At 43.0% G+C, this 20902-nt stretch overlaps 1 protein-coding gene across 8 annotated transcripts in view; it reads right to left on the bottom strand.

Annotated features, from left to right (window-relative positions):
- Nucleotides 1–3126: 3126 nt before the first annotated feature.
- MORC2 (MORC family CW-type zinc finger 2) overlaps nucleotides 3127–20902 on the bottom strand; it is a 42475-nt gene continuing 24699 nt past the window's right edge. For 2 of the 8 annotated variants that reach the window (XM_026081601.1, XM_026081619.1), the window contains 15 exons: nucleotides 20740–20825; nucleotides 17979–18119; nucleotides 17221–17375; nucleotides 16931–17059; nucleotides 15498–15603; nucleotides 10813–10945; nucleotides 10404–10478; nucleotides 9891–10271; nucleotides 9340–9486; nucleotides 9190–9244; nucleotides 8247–8388; nucleotides 7716–7907; nucleotides 7523–7616; nucleotides 6129–6317; nucleotides 3127–5311 (listed from right to left, as the gene is read on the bottom strand). In XM_026081601.1, coding sequence (XP_025937386.1) covers nucleotides 5243–5311; nucleotides 6129–6317; nucleotides 7523–7616; nucleotides 7716–7907; nucleotides 8247–8388; nucleotides 9190–9244; nucleotides 9340–9486; nucleotides 9891–10271; nucleotides 10404–10478; nucleotides 10813–10945; nucleotides 15498–15603; nucleotides 16931–17059; nucleotides 17221–17375; nucleotides 17979–18119; nucleotides 20740–20825 — 2094 coding nt within the window. In that variant the 3' untranslated portion in view covers nucleotides 3127–5242. Of the gene's footprint in view, nucleotides 5312–6128; nucleotides 6318–6883; nucleotides 7090–7497; nucleotides 7617–7715; nucleotides 7908–8087; nucleotides 8200–8246; nucleotides 8389–9189; nucleotides 9245–9339; nucleotides 9487–9890; nucleotides 10272–10403; nucleotides 10479–10812; nucleotides 10946–15497; nucleotides 15604–16930; nucleotides 17060–17220; nucleotides 17376–17978; nucleotides 18120–20739; nucleotides 20826–20902 lie in introns of those variants that run through there. The other 6 variants (XR_003256021.1, XM_026081611.1, XR_003256026.1 and 3 more) reach the window with 6 other exon arrangements.

Here is a 20902-nt window from a genome sequence, read left to right as displayed (position 1 = left end):
AAGGAGTTGCTTGGAGCATCCCCTCAGCTAATGTTCTTGAGGTCATGGAGATGCCCCAGGCATCCAGTGCAGGCTCAGAGGAGGGTCTCCCCCGCTACCACTGTGCAGGTACAGCTTTGCTGGTGAGGGAGGACATAGCAAGAACATCCATGAGGTGCCTGCCTGGCTGGTCTCATCCCACTCTCCTGCCAAGTGCAAGCCACATATGGCCAGGTTTCTGAGACCATGAATAAATACAGATGCTGCTTGGAGGGTTTTCAAAATAACTGTCTATTCAGAAGAGTAGATCAAGAAACCTTTGGCCTAGAGAAACCAGGAAGACTACCCTGACAGAGAAATTTCCTGTGGGACACCCGAGATTACCACTTGTTCCAGTAAAGGAGCAGCAGATAGAGCAGAAGAGGAGACTGAGTATGCCCCGCTCAGTCAGGGAGAATAGCCCTGTCAGGTAGCTGAAAGCAAGCTGTGCCCCAAAGCCCAGCTGGTACCTGCTGTGAGCCCCGTGTACCACTTGCAAACAAAAAGGGAAGTGCTGATCCTGGTGCCATAAACTGTGTACCTGATGCCTATGACAGGGAGTTTAAAGTCTCCACTTAGGGAATGGTAGCAGTAGATGAGCTTCCAAAGATGATGAAGAACAGCAGATGTTGTCTACCCTGACTTCAGTAAGGTTTTTGACACTGTCTCCCATAACATCTGCATAGGCAAGCTCAGGAAGTGTGAGCTAGATGAGCGGACAGGTGGATTGAGAACTGGCTGAATGGCTGAGCTCAGAGGGTTGTGATCAGCGGCACAAAGTCTAGTTGGAGGCCAGCAACTAGTGGTGTACCCCAGGGCTCAATATTGGGTCCAATATTGTTCAGCTTATTCATTAATGACCTGGATGAAGGCACAGAGTGCACCCTCAGCAGATTTGCTGATGATACAAAACTGGGAGGAGTGGCTGATACCCCAGAGGGTTGTGCTGCCATTCAGAGGGACCTGGACGGGCTGGAGAGATGGTCAGAGAGGAACCTCATGAAGTTCAATAAATGGAAGTGCAAAGTCCTTCACCTAGGGAGGAATAACCCCATGCACCAGTACAGGCTGGGGGCTGACCTGCTGGAAAGCAGCTCTGCAGAGAAAGACCTGGGAGTCCTGGTGAATAACAAGCTGACCATGAGCCAGCAATGTGCCCTTGTGGCCAAGAAGGCCAAGGGTATCCTGGGTTGCAGTAGGCAGAGCATTGCCAGCAGGTCGAGGGAGGTGATCCTCCCCCTCTACTCAGCCCTGGTGAGGCCACATCTGGAGTGCTGTGTCCAGTTCTGGGCTCCCCAATACAAGAAAGACATGGAGCCACTGGAGTGAGTCCAACAAAGGGCTACTAAGATGAAGAAGGGACTGGAGCATCTCTCTTATGAGGAAAGGCTGAGAGAGCTGGGACTCTTCAGCCTGGAGAAGAGAAGACTGAGGGGGGATCTTATCAATGCATTTAAATATGTGAAGGGAGGGTGTCAAGAGGAGAGCCAGACTCTTCTCAGTGGTGCCCAGTGATAGGACGTGAGGCAACGGGCACAAACTGAAACACAGGAAGTTCCATCTGAACATGAGGAAAAAACTCTTTCCTGTGAGGGTGACAGAGCACTGGAACAGGCCCAGAGAGGTTGTGGAGTCTCCATTCTTGGAGATATTCAAAAGCCATCTGCACAGGATCCCGGGCAACATGCTCTAGGTGACCCTGCTTGAGCAGGGGGGTTGGACTAGATGATCTCCAGAGGTCCCTTCCAACCTCAACCATTCTGTGATTCTGTGAACTGCACACATAGGACTGTGTCCACAGCACTCTGAGACAGGCTGATTTCAATGAGCTCAGGTGTGCTCGTCTCACACTGCAAGATAAACTTGGTTTATTTTTACAAGATGGAGGATCACCGACAGCAACTTCAGGTTGTGAAGTAAGCCGGATGCTTTAGCAAGGGAAGCAACAAAGAGGATTAGTTCTGCTGACTGTGCCAAGCTCCCCCATGCCATGAGCTACAGCAGGTTGGTTTGAAGATAGTCTGCTGGAAAGCCCTGTAAAAAAGCTCAGATAAGGGGAGAGAGGGGCTGCAATACCGTGCAGCACTGCTGAAGGGGAAAATAGGCAGCCGACCCATTTGCTTTTTCCTTTAGCACTCCAAGAGCCACCCTCCCTGCTCACAGGGACTTGCGCTGCTGCTAGACAGAGCTTATACAAAGCCCTTCCTGGCACTTGCACGGGTTAGGAAGTTTTTGAAGACAAAGCACCACCGCCAACACAACACTGCCTTTGTAAAGCAGCTCCTTTAGATGTTGCATTCATTTTTTTCCTTCTGCTGCTTTGAGACTGAGACAAAGCTGACCAGGAACAAGACCCAAAAGACCAAGTTAAACACCACCACCACAAAACTCCCACCTTCCTGCCTCATTTTTAGATAGCTGAACTAGCAACCTTACTGATATACATGCATATGCTATGAAGCATCTAGGTCATGGCTGGTGGAAGAATTTCTAGAACTGACTACCAAAATGGGCATCAAGGAAGGACTGGCAGTCTTATGAAGTGAACATGGAAAAAGGAGAACATTGTACAATTTGTAACTCATGTACTAATAAGTCTTTCTGCTTTAAGAAAGACTTATCTGGAAGCAGAGAGAAGGACTGAGGGGACTGGGTACCATGTGATATCAACCACTGAACTGGAGCATGAAGGTCAAGCTGCCTAGGATGCATCAGGCAAGATACTGTCAACTGGCAGCTGTAATGGCCTCCAAGACTGCAAAAAGGGACATTCTTGTACACAAAGAAAGAATCCTTCGCACTCAAGTAATCACATACTGGAGTGCGCATGCAGAAAGGTGGTGCAATCTCCCTCCTTAAAGGTTTTCAAAGCTTGGCTGGAGAAGGCCCTGAGCAACCTGATTCCAGCTTTAAAGTGAGCCTTGTTTGGAACAGAAGGCTGTTAAATGACCTCCAGAGGTCCTTTTGTTCCTATGATATTTTTTTTAGGCATTAGTAAAACCTCAGTTAAAAATGTTATGAATAGGTCTAGTTACCAAGGTTACAAAAATTCAAATTGAAACAGATGCAGAGAAGGACTACCAGGAAGACTGAGAATGAAACCTTATTTTATTAGCAGTTAAAATTTCCTGGCTTGCTTTTCCTAGCAAAATGGAAATTGAGAGGGGACAATTACACATCAATTGTACTGATGAAAGTAATTCCAGAGAAGAAATGCAAGTCAGTTAAAAATATCTGATACAAGTTCAAAGAAATAAAATGCCATAAAGTAGTTAAAAACTGGAAACTGGAAGTTTCCAGGGAACAAGGGAACGAAATTCTAACACCTTTCTAATAGGAGAGCAGGAGTAGGGGATCAGTTTCGGGAAGCTCAAGAAATTTGTTAGAAGAACTATTTTCTCCGAATTGTATACTCCTGGAGTTGCACCATCTTTGAACTGTATTTTAATTAAATCTGGTTCTTCAGAATTTCTGCTGGTCACCTGGAAAGGGAAAAGATTTCTTCTCAACTTGATACATGATTCAGCTTCTAGAGAGGGATCATTCTCCTCTGAAGCACCAGCATGCAATCACAATTAAAGAATGCCTTTAATATTAGTAAGGAACTTGAGAAGGCTGGTGGTGACTGCTCCTTCATTTGAGTAACACTGCTACTCTGTCCAGGAAAGTGTACTGGGGGGAGGAAGGGGGTCGGGACTTCTTACCTTCATGCATCGTAGGATATTAAGGCTCATGTCCTAAATGAAAGCAATCAAGCCTTAAATTCTGTTCTATTACAAGGACCTGGAACACAGGTAATAAGTGTCTTCCCTCTTTTCTGCTCTTTTCCTGTGGTATGTAGAACTTAGGAGTTTTTCAGTACTATAACAAACCTTTAGTGCTTGAGGTGTTCTGCGCAATAGATGTTTAATTTGGGATTATCTGCAGAACATCTGTTACACATTTGACTGTCATCAAAAGAACCCCAATGGTCCATTTTGTGTTCCTAAGGGTGGGCACATCTTGGTCACACAGTGTTTCTTCAGACCATTGGGCTGTGGAGGATTTGGGTTTTCTGAACACTTAGTTCACGGACATTACGTCCTAGCAGACAATCTTACTGAGAAGAGAGCTAACTGATGCACTCAAACTGAGTTATCTTTGCTTCAAGTGGTCTGCTAGGAGCTGGAGTACAGCCTCCAACTGGGAGGAAAATGGAAAGGAGGTGTCCTTGTTGCTGACCCAAGGCCAGATGCAATTCAGTGATGCAGGGCTCTAAAGGCTCCAAATCCTTGTGCTCTAATCAAAATTACCTGGGAAGAGCAAGTTGAGCAAAGCAACACAAACCTGAAGGAGTGACGTTAGAACAGACGGTCACTTTATTTTCAGCTAGTCAAGGAGTTCTTCTGTCCTTGCAAATTATGCCTCAAAGAAACAGCAGCAAAAATGTGCAATAAGGCGACTGCTAGAAAAGAATTTGAACTCCAACTCTTTCTCCCTATGATGATCACAACTCATTGCTAGCAGTCTAGCAGGCCAGACTCCTTAAAAACGATCCTTGCCCTCAGAGAAACGTTAACATCTTGAATCACTCCACCCGCTTACAGAAACCTGATGTTCAGGAATTTCATTACACTAACGCTATTTCCCCCCAGCTTTGTCAGAACCCTCAAGATTTCATCCCATCCATCCCCTCATGCCCACACAGAAAATGTTTTGATCTCCTCTGTGTAGCTCAAATTCCTGACTTGGCTTTCTCTAGCCCAAGGTTGGTATCTCAAAAGCCCACGTCCTGACCTCCTGTTCCATCACTCAAGGCCTCAGTACTTTTAAGTTGTCAGATTCTTCCTTGAGACAATCTATGAGGCAGGATGTTCTGATCTTCTGGGTTTAGCATATCAATATACCCCAGATGCAAAAAGTGTACTCACACTTTTACCTCACTAACAACACTCAGCAACCCTCCTGTCATACCAGGCACAGTTCCCATTTCTTTTAAAAATAAATATTTATAAACAGAAGGAAGAGATTTGAAGAACTACAATGTTAAAAACGTTCCTGCCAACAGCACAAATGTCTTCTTCATGTATAGTCACAAGAACAAGTTGTACACCAACACAATATAATTACAGTCTAAAAACCCTCCCCTCTCATTGGCTGCCACAGTCCTCCGCTGCGGGAATCCACATCTCTGCTCACAGCAACCAACTCCTCTGCGTTTCTCCAGGGTCTGTGATGGGGCTGCTCAGTCTCCTTTGGTGATTAGGTCCTCGATATATGCATCTAGCTCATCATCTGTATTAATATCAATGTCCTGAAATCAAAGGCACAAGAAACACCAGTGAAAAAGTGAATCTTGAAGGACAATGTAAGAACGGAAAAAATGGAAATCCTTCCCATACGGCAGCACAGAATCCTCTGCAATATCAGTCACGATCAGCCTTTAGGTCCTGACTTCCAGCACTCCCCAGGAGTGAAATTTTATCACTGCATGCATCTGCTGTGAAAGCACTACCAGCTTTCCTTTGTCAGAGCTTGACTGGCGGACACAGTGCCTGGAAACCATTCATCCACTTGATGCTCAAGCAATACATTCAAGTAATGAACATACTGTGCTGATCAGGGCCAGGTTAGTATTTTTTGAGCTACAACACACATTTTCCCAATAGTGAACAACTGCTTCCATCTGCTTTGAACTTTTCCTTTGGGTGGTCTTAATTTTGTTTCAAGTAGTGTGGCAGAAATTCCCTCCATAACTCTTCAACACCACCTGCAGAAAACTGCCTATGCCCAGGAAATTTCTCCTGCACTCCCACGTTTCACAAAGTAAAGCAAAAAACAAAGAAAAAAGGCACACTTAAAGTACATGCCATGAAAAAAAAAAAATCAGCTATGAAAATTAATACTCATCAGGAACACCAAGGCCTAGATCCCCAAAGGTAGGCAATCATAGCAGTTAGGCGCTTAGCTACTTCTGATGGTCTGTGCCCAAGTTGCATTGAACTGAGAAAGAGCTCAAGTGCAGTCAAATTCTGGACTAAGACATCTCAAGTGTCCAAACTGGTCTCAGTGTGGTGGTGAAGGATGCTAGTGTTGAGGCTGTTCTGGTTTAGCACCTCTTTCTCACCCACCTCCTGCACTTTCTGCAACAGTGCCACAATGTTAGTCCTCAGCTTCTGCAGTTTCTCTTCTGTCTCCTTCAGCTTTTTCTCCGAGTTGCGGAGGTTTTCTTCGCAGGCTTTGGCCCGGGCATCGGCACGCGTCTGATATGAATTGCACAGGTTCTGCAGACCTACTTCATATTGTTTGAAATATTCTTTCTGTAGAAGACAAAAAGCAAGAGACAATATATTAGAAAAAAGCACCAAGTGTAAAGGGAAACTCCAGCACATGCACCTTCTAGAAGAATCTAGCTTCTGCATACTGTGACTGAACTGCACATGCCTAACACTATTCCTCTGCTTTCCCTGGCTGCATTAGTCACCATTTCACACTTACATTTCTGATTTGCCTACTGTAGAAAGCAAAAAAAACCATATAGGTTTTCTTATTCCTCAAAGACTAGAGCTGCAACAAAAAATGATTACATTTAGATTAAAGATGTAGCATACTTTAAATAGTCTAAAAGCATAATTACACTGTAGAAAGAGCTGGACAGCTTCAGCATGCAGTTAACTCCCTTAGTACAGACCACCACAAACAGCACAGCTTCCCATGAGGTAAGAACATCTGCCAAATTCACAGTAAACTCCGCAAGACAAGGCAACATGCTATGTGAAAGCAGCATGACCTCAAAGTGGACTAACCAAATTAATGGAGAGAAAAGAGGAAGAGACACTGCAATATATACATGGGGAAGGAGGGAGTAGGATACTTCGATGACTACCAAATAAGCAGTCCCTGGTGGCATTTGTCACCCGCAGACACCTCTTGCAAAGCTATTCCTTTGCTGTTTGTCCATACGTCAGAAGAGACAGCTCAGAGAATCAAGTACCACTTCTCTGCATATCAGCCTGCCATAGGACGTATGTTGAATCACAGACGGGCACTACGCCACTTCGTGTTTTGCCTTTATCATGTCAGCTTGGTCATCTGGAAAAGTACGAGGTGGGGTTGGTTCCTCTGTTCTTTCTCCCATTTTTGAGATTGCCTCTCAGTAAGTTACATTATTAAGGCTGGGGGCAAAATGAATAGACGTGCCTACATCCCACTTCTAAAAGCCTCTAACCTAGACTCTCTTCTTTAAAAGGTTAACAGCAATGGACAAGAAATTAGGATAGTAACAACCAACACCTTTCTCACACAGCTGTAAGCTAAAGAAGTCTGCATCAGACAGCAACTGTTGGAAGAATGAAGGCAACTTCATACCTCTCCTCACATTTTCTCAGCTACGCTGGTCTGCTAAGGACCCAAGTAACCTTTCAAAAGAGTGCAATCTTGCATCCACAGGATGCACATTCGCACCAAGAATGGAATGGGGAATGGGGACGCAAAACCCACCTTTTTATAGGCATACTGAACTCACCAAGGGAAACGCCATCAACTCTTCAGAGCTCATGGAACTCAGCTCCTTCTTGGAGATGGGAAAATTTGGAGGTAAGAAGTACCGCAAACAATTCCTATGTAGGAAAGAAAACACAGCCAGAACCTGAGTTTAAAAGATCTGTTTAAAGACTAAGTCAGATGGCAGCAGCTTACAAGAACCACTGTGAACCCACCGAAGGATCTGAACTAGTAAGTCTACTGTTTCTTGGCTGCTGCTGGGACCAGTGGTGTCTGGCTCAATTCTGACACAGTCTGAGGTAGAAGGTTCAGCCGCAATAACCTCCTCTTCCTGCTGCGTGTCTGGAGTCTGGTACTCTGGAGAGGGAGGCTTCATCAACCTCACATCCTCACTGCCCTTCTCTACCCTGGAAAAAAAAAAAAAAATCAAGGGGAAGTCACATACCCTTTTCTATGTTAGCCTTACCTGAAATCCTGTTAATAGCTTCATCAAAATCTTTACACAGCCATCACCCTAAAAGACCTCTAGATTACACAGTATTTCCCTCCACAGGAACTGTCAAGGTGATAGGCAGACCATATTGAACCTGTAGGGTCCATTCACTACAAAGCAGCAGGATGGTCCTGAGTACGCGCTCTCTAACATGACAGCAACAGATTGGTCTTCAACATCTGTGAAAGTAAAACAGGGTCTTCCTCCTGAAAGTAAAATAAGTTTCCAAAAGCCAGTAGCTAAAGATAGTTACCAGCGATCTCTCGGTGTGGTGTCTGTAGGAACATAATCAAACTTCACCTTCCAGCGTACTGCATTCTTGCCCATTTCCACAGCTGTCACACGGCCTGTGAACCACTCCTTGTTCACACGCACTTCCACATGCAGCCCTTTATCTGAAAGGAGGAAGACATTAAAGGTGTTTACAAACATTTGGATTCTGCATAATCTTTAGAGAAGACGGCACCCTCAGCTGGGAGCGAACCTAAACCTATGACAAATCCTTCACATGGGGTATGAACCATAAAAACACTGCTGTCACAACTCCCACTTTTTCACAATTAGGACACTAATAAGCTATGAAACAATATGCCATTTTCAGACAGAGGGTTTCTGATGTACTGCAGGCTGTCTGACATGCACTTTTCAGGCTTGTAGACTAGGACAATTTGCTATGCACTCCTAGTGGATCACTTGCCAGATATGTTCTTGGAATAAGCTGCAGAAACTAAATGAACTGCTCTAGCAGAAGATGCAACAGCATCTTAGCTATAATCTTTCCTAGGGGTCTCTCAACCCTTCTTCTTTCACAGCAGTGCTGCAGGTCTAAATACAGCCCTCAGCATTTCTCTGCTAATGAAGCTCCACAGTCCAGTTAGAAAGGGTGAGCATGATTTGTGTTACAGAAGCATGAGACTACACTATGCAGCCAAAGACCACCCTAATTAATATAATGCAGCCTTCATTACAGATCCTGCCATGCTGCGATTGCTTCCTGTTACATCAAGGGGCTTAGCCAAATGATTTTGTTTCATGTGAATTAGAGTCGTTTCAGGGTCTGGGACCCAATTTTACACTAATTCTTAAGTTAAAAGGTCATTAATGAAATCACAGGTTTAGCTGGTGACTCTAGTTCTGCAACAGCTCCTTTCCATCATCCTAGATACTGGAGGGGAGTTCAAGGGTTCATTTCTCACCTTTCTGAGCTTTCTTCAGTTCTGCTAGCTCTTCTTCCCCTGCACTGTCTGTGAGCTATGGGCAGAGAGAGCTCAGATTAGTTTTTTTCCCCAGTAAGATTATGAATGCTTGACAAATACCTTCTGCTGGGGAAACCCTGCAGTTCTCACCTCTACCACTACTTCACTAGAATCCTTCTTCTCCTCTTTCACTACCACAAATTTGCCTCGTTTTGTCTTCTCCTTCTTCTGCTCCACTTCCTCCTCAGACCCATCTTCTGTAGTATTTAAAGTCCTCTTCCGGGTGGTGGAGGCCTGCTGGAAACAAACAAACCGTAGCTGTGATTCAGGTATGCCAACAACCAAAATTTCCTTCAGTCAAGTAAAAAAGTGCTCAGCATCCAATATCTTCAGTTGAGAACTTAGTCGATTTTTAAAGGTTTTGGTGTGTGTCACATGACAATACAAATATTCACTTCCACTACCCCAACATTATGTTTGTGTCTGGGGAACCAGTCTGGTCTCACAGGAAAGGGATGAAACAGGTTTTCATGAGGAGTGTAGAATGGCATTATGATAGAGTAAAAAAACAAAAAACAAAAAAACAAAAAAAGATCTTGTCCCACACAAGGAATACAGTGCAGATCCCATGTGACAGGGCAGGATGGGCTATGCAGAATAGTAAGTAACGAGCTGACAGTTTTCATCCCATGGAGTCTCACCTGTGTACATTTGACAGCAACAGATTTCTTTAGTACTGGCACCTTTGCAGTTTTTGGACTAGGTGTCTCACGTGGGCACTTGGGACTCTGCAGGACAGCAGAGGGTGGCTTCGCTGCTGTAGCCTGTTTGGCAAGAGTTCTTAAAGTGCTGTTGGACTTTCCAGCTGTCACAGTGTGCTGGTGTGTCTTGGAAGTACTGGCCTCCTCCTTGGAAAGCACGCTTGCCACTTTGGGAGTGCTAACAGTTGGCTGAGCTGGAGAACTCTTTTTCTGCTGACTGGTGGACTTTGGAAGAGGCTTGGATGGTGGTGGTCTGCTGGGAGCATTTTTAATTACATCAGGTAAAGGAGGAGATCGTGGGCGCTGAGGTCTGGTCAGTGACTGGGTGTTTTGAAACAAATGTGGGCACAGGAGAGAGCAAAGATGGAAGAGTCAGGCTCAGTTTTGCATTACAGCTAAGAACAGCACAGAAAAGTAAAAAGACTACAGTGGTATCACAGCTCTAGCATTTACCTCTCCTGCAGGCCGTGTAGTCACCTCCAGAGGCAGTTTCTTTAAGTCAGCTTGAGATCGAATTGGAGTGGTTTTCTAAAAAACAATCAGAAAGGTTATCTTTAAAAGCTGTCCGTACTTGCCTGAACCCAACCTCTCAAACAGATTTCCAGTTTAAAATCAAGACTTAAAGGTGTGTTCTGCTGTGCTGCAAGAGACATCCTTTCACCCGGGCATCAGGAGTCACTCTCATCTTCCAAACAGGAGACGAAGTGCAAGCTGAGATGCTTGTTTCCTGGTATTAAACCCACCCCTACCCCATGAATGCCACACAGCACACATGGTGTTGGAGGCTGAGAAGACATTACTCAGCATCATCTGTTTGTATTAGGAGGTCCCTCAAAGCTCCACTGGAAGCCTCCAGATTCACCTGCAAAGCTTCCAGCTTTTCCTGCTGCTGGCGGATTTTCTCTGTCAGTTGCTTCTGCTTTTCTTCCTGTGACTTTGAGTCCTTCTTCAGAGTTCCCAGTGGCACTTTCTGCTTCTGCTCTGCAGCTTCACATCTAGCACCAAAAGAATACAAGACAACCTCAGCAAAGACAGAAGAATCTGGAAAGTCTCGCACACACAGCACTGTCCTCAAGTCCCATCCTGAATGTAGCAGCAAAACTCTTTTCCTTTCTGCACTAGCCACGATCTCAAAGATGGATGTTTTCTCCTTGGGAAACACACACACATTCAGACTCACAACCTCAGGATATAACTATCAAAAGCTTAGCCATTAAAAACCAAGCCATTAACACTAGGAATTACCAATTCAGAGCCCAGAGACCACTAAACAAAGCTTGTGAAGTGTTATGACTGGCTTTCTCTTCTGCTTCTAAATTCAGGAATTCCACAAAAATTTTTCTTCCAACCAACTTATGTCAAAATATCCTATTTGTGTTGATTTTCCTTTTATTTAGAAAGAAAAGCTTATTACTAGCAACTTGTAATTAAGACATGTTGTTTATGTGTACATTCCAACAGAAAATGCACATGCATCCTTCCTCCTAAGGCCATAACATTTTCCTTTGCAATATACCTAAAGGGGTATTTGTTGTTCCCCTCCTGTTCTGCTTATGGCATACAAAATAGTGATAATTATCCTACTATCTCAGGTCCTATCAGATGCAGAATCCTACCTGGAAGAGACCTTGAGAGAGAAGGAAAAAGGCAGGTAGGAGATAAATGAAAATGTGGACTTCATGTCTCAAAGGACACTCCTTAATAACAATCTTTAAGCGCATACGCATGGGCTGACTCGAACAATTATTTACTTTAAGCAGCTACCCTGCCACTAATTGCCTGAGTTGCATCAGCGTGATTACACCGTTGTCCTTCCAAAACCTGCATCAGCCTTGGATGGTACAGGGGGAGTGCCACAGTGACACGGCAATTGTCCAAAATCACAGCTTTGCACCATACTGCTACCAAAGCCATCTGGGCTCTAGTGGTGGTAAGAGCCCGCTCTATCAGAAGTGCTGATTAACAGTCACTGCATGGAAAAAAGAACCTTTTGCTGCTTCTGCATGAAGATCCAATCTGAAAGATAACCCGGAAGCATGAGGACCTCCAAAATAAAACAAGCACGTATTGACAACACAGGAATTATACTTTCAGTCAATAAAATGAAGCTAAGCAGCACTGGGAGGATTATCTACTTTCTAGGACAGAATTCCAATACCACCTTAAGGTGAGTGCAAAGAGGTCTGAGGACAACAGTATTTGGAGGTTGAGTTATGAGGACTGGCATCACCTTCAAACTTGTAGTTGAACAGATGGCCATCAGGAATGTCTCCAAGTGAAGAAAAGGAAACTGAGGGGGATTCCAAGATTCATCTCGCATCACAGAACTGAGTCATGGACGGACATGGCAAGATCATCCCTCTCAGGGCAAAGGCTCATCCATGTAGAGATGATGTTAGATAGGAATGCAGTGTGTAAGGACTGAGACAACAGGTCTGAGAAGGCAAAGCCGAAGAGATCCAGTAGCCTTTTACACTACCTTGGGGCTAAGCTGTCAATCACTACCTGCAAGGGTGAGCCTTAAAGAAAAAGGGAAGATCCTGCTTGCATTATGGATCATGTCCAAGAAGCTGATGAGAGATGATTTTACAAAGATATGTGATCCTGAACCTGCCACCTGAAGGGATCCCCCAGTCTGCAAGATACACATCCACTGTGATCAGCTTTGTCAGTGGAAAGGAATACAAGTGGCGGTTTCTCCATCAGCTTGTTCTCAGCTGAACCACTGCAAGGGAGTTTTTAATGGAGTAGTTACTCCCTCTGTTAAAGAAGCATCTGTCATCACTGCAAGCTGATTGCACGACAGGAAAGCTGCAATTCCCAAAGACAAAGCTGATCACGTGGCATCATATGAAAATTCTCCAATAGGGAAAGGCAGTTCTGCAGTCACTTACGCCATTGCATGAATTGAAGGTGAAAATGTAATTAAAGATATCTTTTACAGCAGAAGAAATTTTGAAAGACCCCGTAAATTCTGCGGACAGGCAGCAATTAGACTACTCATGACATTCAAAAGAGACTGCATCACTGGAGGTAGACTATCATGTGCATCAATGTATCAATGCAACCAGAGAACCCATCTCAGAAAGACCTCTAACCAGCCAGGAAGCGTGGTCAGGAACAAAGCAGCTATCTTTGCAATTGGAGTAGCCTACAACTAGCACCATGACTTTGGCGATGCTCAAGGAGCTTTGCCTGACCCTTCAGCAGCTGCTTCAGCCACAAGTCCAGATGCCCTCTGGGACCCAACTGGACCTTAGATAGAAAAGAGGAGGAGGAAGAGCCTGACACTGAAGTCTGACACACACATGCTTCCTCTGTGACAAAGTGAGCAATGGTGCGGCTTAGTACTAACCCCAATATAGACTGTGGTATCTGACAAAGTAACGGGATAAGTACATTGACAGCTCACTGCTTTACATGAAAGCTACATGGAGAAGGGCATCCACTCCCAAGTACCCATGACAATGCTCCAGAGAAGCCATACTAAAGAGATTTGAAAAGCAGTTCAGTGCCACCAGCAGAAACTGAAGTTTAGGTGGACACATCAGACTGGCTTGCTGAAATGAAGGTGGGGAACAGCTCAGTACCAGCAGTGGACACCCTGCAGGGAGACAATGCCAAGAAAGTCTTCTGATGCCAGGAGAAAGTCTGAAGATGTAGTCTGACAGTGCTTCATCACTGACCTGGCTGATGAGATTCTGCAGATATCACATGGGTCCAGGAAGTCTGCAGTTTAACAGCACAATGCAGAGAAGGCGGGTAAGAATTCACCTGCATTGTCGTACCAAGGACCAATTTCTAGCCTGCCCCAAGAAAGACCTGTATTAAGGGTCCTCGGGGAGGTGCAAASGCTGTGGGAAAGTGATCTGACTTAGACCAAGCCAGTTAGAGGATGATCACCATCGTCTACGTAGAGGTAGCAATCCTCATGGTATGCAAGCTCGAGCCCCCCCTTGTGAAGAACTAGCAACAGTGATGCTTCTCAAGTCCTTGGTCCTCCTTCCATTGTACTTCCATGGCAGGATAAATGCCTGGAATAGGCCAGGTGGGGCACAAGGTCATAACGCAGCAGTGAAGGTCTCCAAATCCAGGATGCAAAGAAGTAGCAAGAAACCTCAGACAGCAGAGCACTTCAGTTCCAAGAGAAATTCAGAAATACAGTGACTGCAAGCATGCGCTGCTTTTTTCTGGCACTGAGCCAGAGGAACTCTAGCATAACCTCTATAGATACAACAAGGGAAAACTTTCTATCTCATGTGAAAGGACACAAGTACACTCGCTATTAGAAAGTGCATGTCAGCCTAATCAATACAAAATATTCTTGAGCTATTTATTCTCCCAAAGGGAGAATCCTAAGATTCCCCTTTCAGAGAAGCAGAAATCAACAAAAATTTAGATCATCTCTCTGAGAAGTCTTATCTGCACCTACTCATCTTCCCAAAAGGAGAATTTGGTTATGATACCAAGCGTGTATACACTTTGCAAGCATCAGTTTCAACTCCACAGTTCAGTAAAGAATACCTGAGTTGCAGAATATCCTCTCCAAATTTTCAAATCTCCAAAGGTATTACAAAACAAAAAATTTTTAAAAGTCTTTTCTTAGTGTATATATAGTTTAGTTCTAATGATATCATCAGCACAACAATACTCTTTCTAGTTACACACCAAAGCATGAGAACAGGGAGCAACAGGAAAATTATCACCAGTTATCATTCAAATGAGATGTGCCAAAAGGAAGAAGTTAGAAAATCAGTACTTTCCAAAATCAGCATTAACACAACTTTACTAACCTTTTTGTCCATGGACATTAAGTTTTTGATTCCAATTAGAAGTTACCACCTGGATTCATTCCTTTTGTCTTTAAGCACTGAGCCAAGGCACCTAAATTATGGCTTGATCAGCTTCTTTCTTTATTCAACGAAGATATGAATGAAATTCTGCCAGTATCTCTCTCCACAGAGAGAAAAGAGGAGCCTAGAGCAATCATGTTCCTCAAATAAATCAGTAGATTCTACCTAAATTTTATAATTGTGAAACCTGCCTTTGGTATATGAATCGATGTGCTGCTCCCTCAGCTGTACAAAATGTCTTTGTTGGGCTCCCTGCAACTCAGAGGTGTTACCGCAGTACAAGTTTTTGTGTTTAATGAGTTGGAGCAACAGTAGCAATAAAGACTCCACTGAGCACTGAATACATACCGTTCCCAGCCTGTACTTATGACTATTCTTCAATTGCTATCTATACTACCTACATTAAAGTTAGCATGGATAAAGCGAGGCTGCAATCATATTTCCAGTGGCAGTGGAAAAACACAAACAACCCCCCCCCCAAACAAACATAAAGAAACTTAATTTACTCTGTCCATCCTGTTGAGTATGTCAGTTCAAAATATGTATGTCACCACTACTCATTCGCAGACTGTGGGAACAGTTTAGTCTACAGGTATAGAATTTTTACCTATCCCCTTAAATTATCCTAAAAGAATGACCAAAAAACACAGATAAGGCACACTACAGAAAACTCTTTATATTAACCCACTCTTACCTGTCTTGTTCAGGATCAGGGTTCATAGAGCACACCCAACTATCAGGATAATTCTTCTCCACTGAACTCAGCTGGAATGGGAGAGTCCGCCATTTCAGACATACATCTGTTAGAGAAACACTATGCAAGTCAGAAATATAGCTTAAGTCATAAAATCAGAATTTTTCTATGGCACTCATCAAGTCCATTTAGCACTCATGGATGACATTAATTTCCAAAGTATATCTAATGACAACAGGACTAGTGACAAAAAAAAGTAGAAAGTGAGACATAGCCACAGGATACATGAAGTCCATTCCTGCTCCACGCTCCCAAAGCACCTTGAGGAGGACCTCAAATCTGGGAAACAAGGCAACCCTAACAAGAACCAGTGAAGCTTGGTGTCTATCAACTGATACTAGAGGACTCCACACTCACTGCTGCACTGACAGCTACACAGCATGTAGAGTTCAAACCAAAAGAGAACAGCCAGTTCCAAGAACGCTGCTCATCTCAGGAGTCAGGCTGTCCCTTACTGGTATCAATACACAAGTCAGAGATTTGTCCACTAAAACTTAGATAATGATCCAATAGATTTCAGACAAACCAGGAAAACACACAGATTTGGCTTGGAGAGCATTGCTTGACAACGAGAAAAGCAACCATGTAAAAATCAAGTTTTGCCTATAAAATGCAAGTGTTCTCAATTCAGGCTCTGGAAGGACTTTACAGGTCCTGGTAGATGTCAACAGAAGAAAACTTGAGGAATGACAGGAAAGTTCCTCCTATTTGGGAGGAACTTGGAAGGGGCTGAGGAAACAGTCAAGGCAGGAGAGCCTGACAAAAGACTGACCATTTCCAAAAGACTAGCCTCACATTCCTTGCTACGTCCTCATCCAAGCCCTGTGGGGCAAATTGGGTCATGGGAGTTTGGCAGCTCTCTACCAACTCAAAGTGGTTGCACTGGGACCTCCCTTCTCCCGGCTGGAGTAAGAGCTTAGCCGGAGACATTTAGAGGTGTGAAAAAGAGAACTCACATTACATTTGAAAGATGACTGTAAATGATTCCCTTCTGTGCTCACATCTAGTGTTGCTCAGTAGCCCAGTTCATCAGAATACAAGTTACACTTTCCCTCCACTGCCTACATGGAAGTTTTAGATCTATTTTACTTTAGGGATGAGTGGCTTTGGTCAGTTCCAGTTCTGTAAAAGAACATCATGAATAATAAACCGTAGAGGAGAGGAACCTTATGTCAAGATGTCTGAGCGTACCATCAGATGCAGGCAAAGGGAACTTACAACAGGAGAGAAGCCCTCTATGAGGACAATGGCTGAGAAGCTCATCTCAGAAGTCTCCTACCCATTAGCTTTACCCCACACTCCAGCCAGTAGCTCCCTCCCTCCTCAGTAAAGACCAGCCTCCTAATTGCAGCCATCTGCCTGGTCAGACGCACCACACTGAATTGTGGTAGGAATTTCCATGGCTCTTCGGCGTTTGTAGCGTAGTTCACTAGATGGAGGCTGGTTCCAGTTCGCTGACAAATAACCAAATTCATCCCAGAACTTGATGATACCCCTCTGGGCTGCAAAACAAATGAACAATTCCCCATTCATTATGGAGCCATAACCACAAAAAATAATCACCTTCACTCTTGGCTGCCCTCTCCCTTAATACCCTTCCAGCTGCCAAAGTTTTCCCTTCCAGCCCCTAGTAACTGTGAAGGCAATAAAAAAGCTTCATTACCTATAGCAACATCCTTCCAATACTGAGCCAAGTGCTCTCCCATGGCCTTCAACAAGTGTCGATACTCTTTGGCATCAGCAAAGTCTTGTTTATTATGGGTTGGCTCCAGAACCAAATAGGGCACATCCACCACACCTACCACTCCACCACATGCCCTGAAAGAAGATGTACAGTTACTAACATCATTAAACTGCCAGGTCATTGTCCAGAGAAGCAATATTGAAACAGCAGATTACACACATCCATTCATCCATTCCTGCAGCAGTACTATTTTTGATTTATGAGCTTGCTAAACCACTCAGATTTGAGCTGGCATTCTGAAAAAAGTAAGATGGGGTCAAATATCTCCTTTTCTAGATTGACTACAAATAAATTTTTGCTTTCAAGACCTATGTGCCCTGTCCCTAGAATGAGGTAGTATTGCTACTGGAATTCATTTGCTAACCCATGGAGGAAGTGTTCAGACCCAAATTACCAGTATTGAGCACAAAAGCCTCATATTGCTGCAGGTATGACCAACATCTTGATAGAGAACTATCTTTTTTGTGAAACATGTGAAATATAGGGAAATATTTAAATATATTTTATTTGTCAGAATCTAAACCTTTCCGATAAAGGCTGACAAAATGACTGAAGCCTCAAGTTCATGAAGAATGATTACATTCCTCACAGAAAAAAGTTATTGCACAGCCTAAGTTACATATAGGAAAATGTCAGGCTTAAACAAAGAGATTGCTAAAAAATCTCCAAAAACTCACATGCCACCCTCCAGCTGTGGGCCCACCTTCTCATACATCTTTATCAGTCGACTGCAATTATAAATGAACATGCCATCCAATTCACGCTGCTCAATATTCACCCCAAAGACAAAATTCAGTTCTTTGGGTTCCTTCAGTGCCCTGGAAGAAAGCAAACAGAGCTTCAGAGACACAATGCAGACACCAATTCAGGCTAGACAGTCTATCTGTTCAGCTAACTGTTGATCTGGATACATTTCCTCTTTCATAAATGGATTCTGGTTTTATTTCAGATCTACTTTTTCAAAAAATTATATTTGACTAGAGTTTTATAAAAGCACTGTTAGGTACAGATTTATGCTCTCCAATGCGAGGCATAAATTATTTGGGTTAGTATTTTCTAGATGTGCACCTCTACGCTACATAAACCACAGAAATTAAGATTTTGATATAAACCTACAGTCTCAATATTTAGATTCTGGGGAAGTTCTCATAATTGCAAGTTTTGTAATACTATTTCACCAAGTTCCAAAAGCTGGGGGACTGCAACACACAAGTGAAGCAGAGGTTTTTTTCCCTCAAAATAGCAGGCTAGCAATTTGCATGACTTCTACCTTTTCTGTTCCATAGCTGATTAACAAAAGTTGGCCTCAGTTATGCTTGTGAGCACATATGAATTTCTGGACCTGCATCTTTGATTACCAGGAATTGTATCTCCTGTAATGTAGAAAACCTTAACAAGGTTTCTAAGTCTCTAGACTTAGATCTCTGTGATATTAAAAAGTTGTATTTTATAAACAGAACTATTGCTCTGTAACAGACTAAATTATGCAGGTTCCTTAGCTTCCCTTAAATCCCTGTTGAGCATTTTTCACAATGAGATTCTTCTATTTTAGGCTGAAGGCAGCAAACATAAGCCCAAAACTTCTAATAATTACAAGGCATAGTCTATGCCATTGACCCTTATTTTTGACTTCCTATTTGTATTTCTCATCAAAATCTTCAACACTTATGTGCTTTATCCCAATTTGGAATTTGACCTCTCTTTAAATGATTAATTGGAGATACTTGGAATTCTTTAAAATGATCTGTTGACTGTCTACTGCAAATATCAGATATTAAGAGAAATGGAATTGTGTATTCACAATCACTATATAAGAATCTGCAGTTATAAGATGGAAGTCTGTCTTAATGTTCAAGCATCTCAAAATCAATCCCTGGGATACTTTCATTTCRTGTCCATTTTTTGTTTTCATAAAGTCATTTTCTTACCTACCTAAATGTATATGTAATCCTTTAACACAACTTCCTTTAGTTTTAAAGTTCCTTTCTACAACTGGAAGGGCCCCAAAACAGAACAACATGAGGCTTTTGGGGCTAAAAAGCCCCAAAACAAGAGGCAGACAATCTCTCTCCTACTTTACTGTAATATGAGATTCACCTCATCTGAAAGCAAAGTTGATAGGTGTTTCTGTAGATTTTTAAATTATATGTGGAGGAGATAGCAATGTGTGGAAAAGAGACAAACTAGTACATCAGTCCTGCTGTACTGGTTTACAAGACACGTTCAGTATAACACAATTGATGTGCTGGTTTACATCAACTTTTTTGATAACAGACATCAGACAGAATGCCTGTTTTGCTAGCAGAAAGCATGCTCACCTAACCACTACCTGATCACTCATTTTATAAGCAGCTATAGACTCATAGAGAGATTATTCTTTAGATAACAATCTAAAACAAGTTATTAGGAAGACACCTGGAACAGCAGCTTTCAATAACTTTAAACCTAAACATTTGCTAAGAGGTATTTTGAAGACTATCAATAGACAAACAGGGCTGCAAAATATCACTTTGGTCTCATCTGATTGAGGCGGACAACTTGTGCGATTTGAGGGTGCAAGCAGTTGTGGCAAAACAGTAGACCCTTCATTCCTACCTCAGGCAAGGGTTTAATTCTAATTTTCTAACTTCTGGAGAAGGATGTAGGGCCTTGAATTTCATGCAAAGATGTGCACCCTTTATGAAGAAGAACATGCTTCTGCATTCTCCAAGTCATATCTCTATCACTTTTGAGTTCAAGCTGTTTTTCTGTTTGTTTTTTCCTGAACTTAAGATGCATTAGATCTATCTTTAGCAACGAGTCTGGAATAGTTCTGACCTATGAATGCATGTAAATTAGCATGCAAAACAAACTAGGTGGGATAAGTATATACAAATGTATATACAAATCCCAATTTTTCTCAGACTCAGCATTTAAGAGATTGAGTTTCAAGCTATGAAATGCATACGACAAGTCTGCAGAAAACCTGCATACAAAGTGAAATATTCCTGTGAGTATATGAATAGCAAACTTTGTTGTAATTTAACTCTGGTTACAATTATTTCTTTTGATTTCATGGCATGGCCTATAACAGAATTTAACAAGTTTCTAGAAAACCATTTCTGCAACTCTAAAAGCCATTTCACTGCAGTTTGCTAACATCTGTTTGCCTCCCTGAATCTTATCCATAGATGAAAAACAGATTAAGCAAAAGAATGAAAAAAGCTGTTGGGGAAAACTGGTAAGTGTCTACAAAAAAACAGGCAAAACTCAAAGACTTCATTCAGCAAATAACAGGGGTCTAGCAAAAGCAACCAGAAGAGCAAACTCAGAAACCCCTTGGTTAAACTGGTGAGCAGAACTGCTCACCCTACCACACAAAGCAAAGTAGGAGAAACATCTGAGCATGTGGAGTGACCAGCTTGGGAAAGCAAGAGCTTTCAGTTGCCTTGTACTCACCGCTGCTTTGCATCCTTGATCCTTTTCTTGACATCAGCCTCCCTGCGCATGGTGATTGCAGAGTTTTGGACTTGACGTAATGTCACCTGCAAACAGATACTAAAATTAAACCACTTCTATATTTTTCCCCCTTCTGGAAGATCACAGAAGGGTTTTAAATGTA

This window comes from Apteryx rowi, unplaced genomic scaffold, assembly GCF_003343035.1.
Source record: "Apteryx rowi isolate R43461 unplaced genomic scaffold, aptRow1 scaffold_1167, whole genome shotgun sequence".
Classification (NCBI taxonomy): Eukaryota; Metazoa; Chordata; class Aves; order Apterygiformes; family Apterygidae; genus Apteryx; species Apteryx rowi.
Note: the sequence above shows the minus strand (reverse complement) of the source record. Positions and strands in the feature narration are given on the sequence as shown.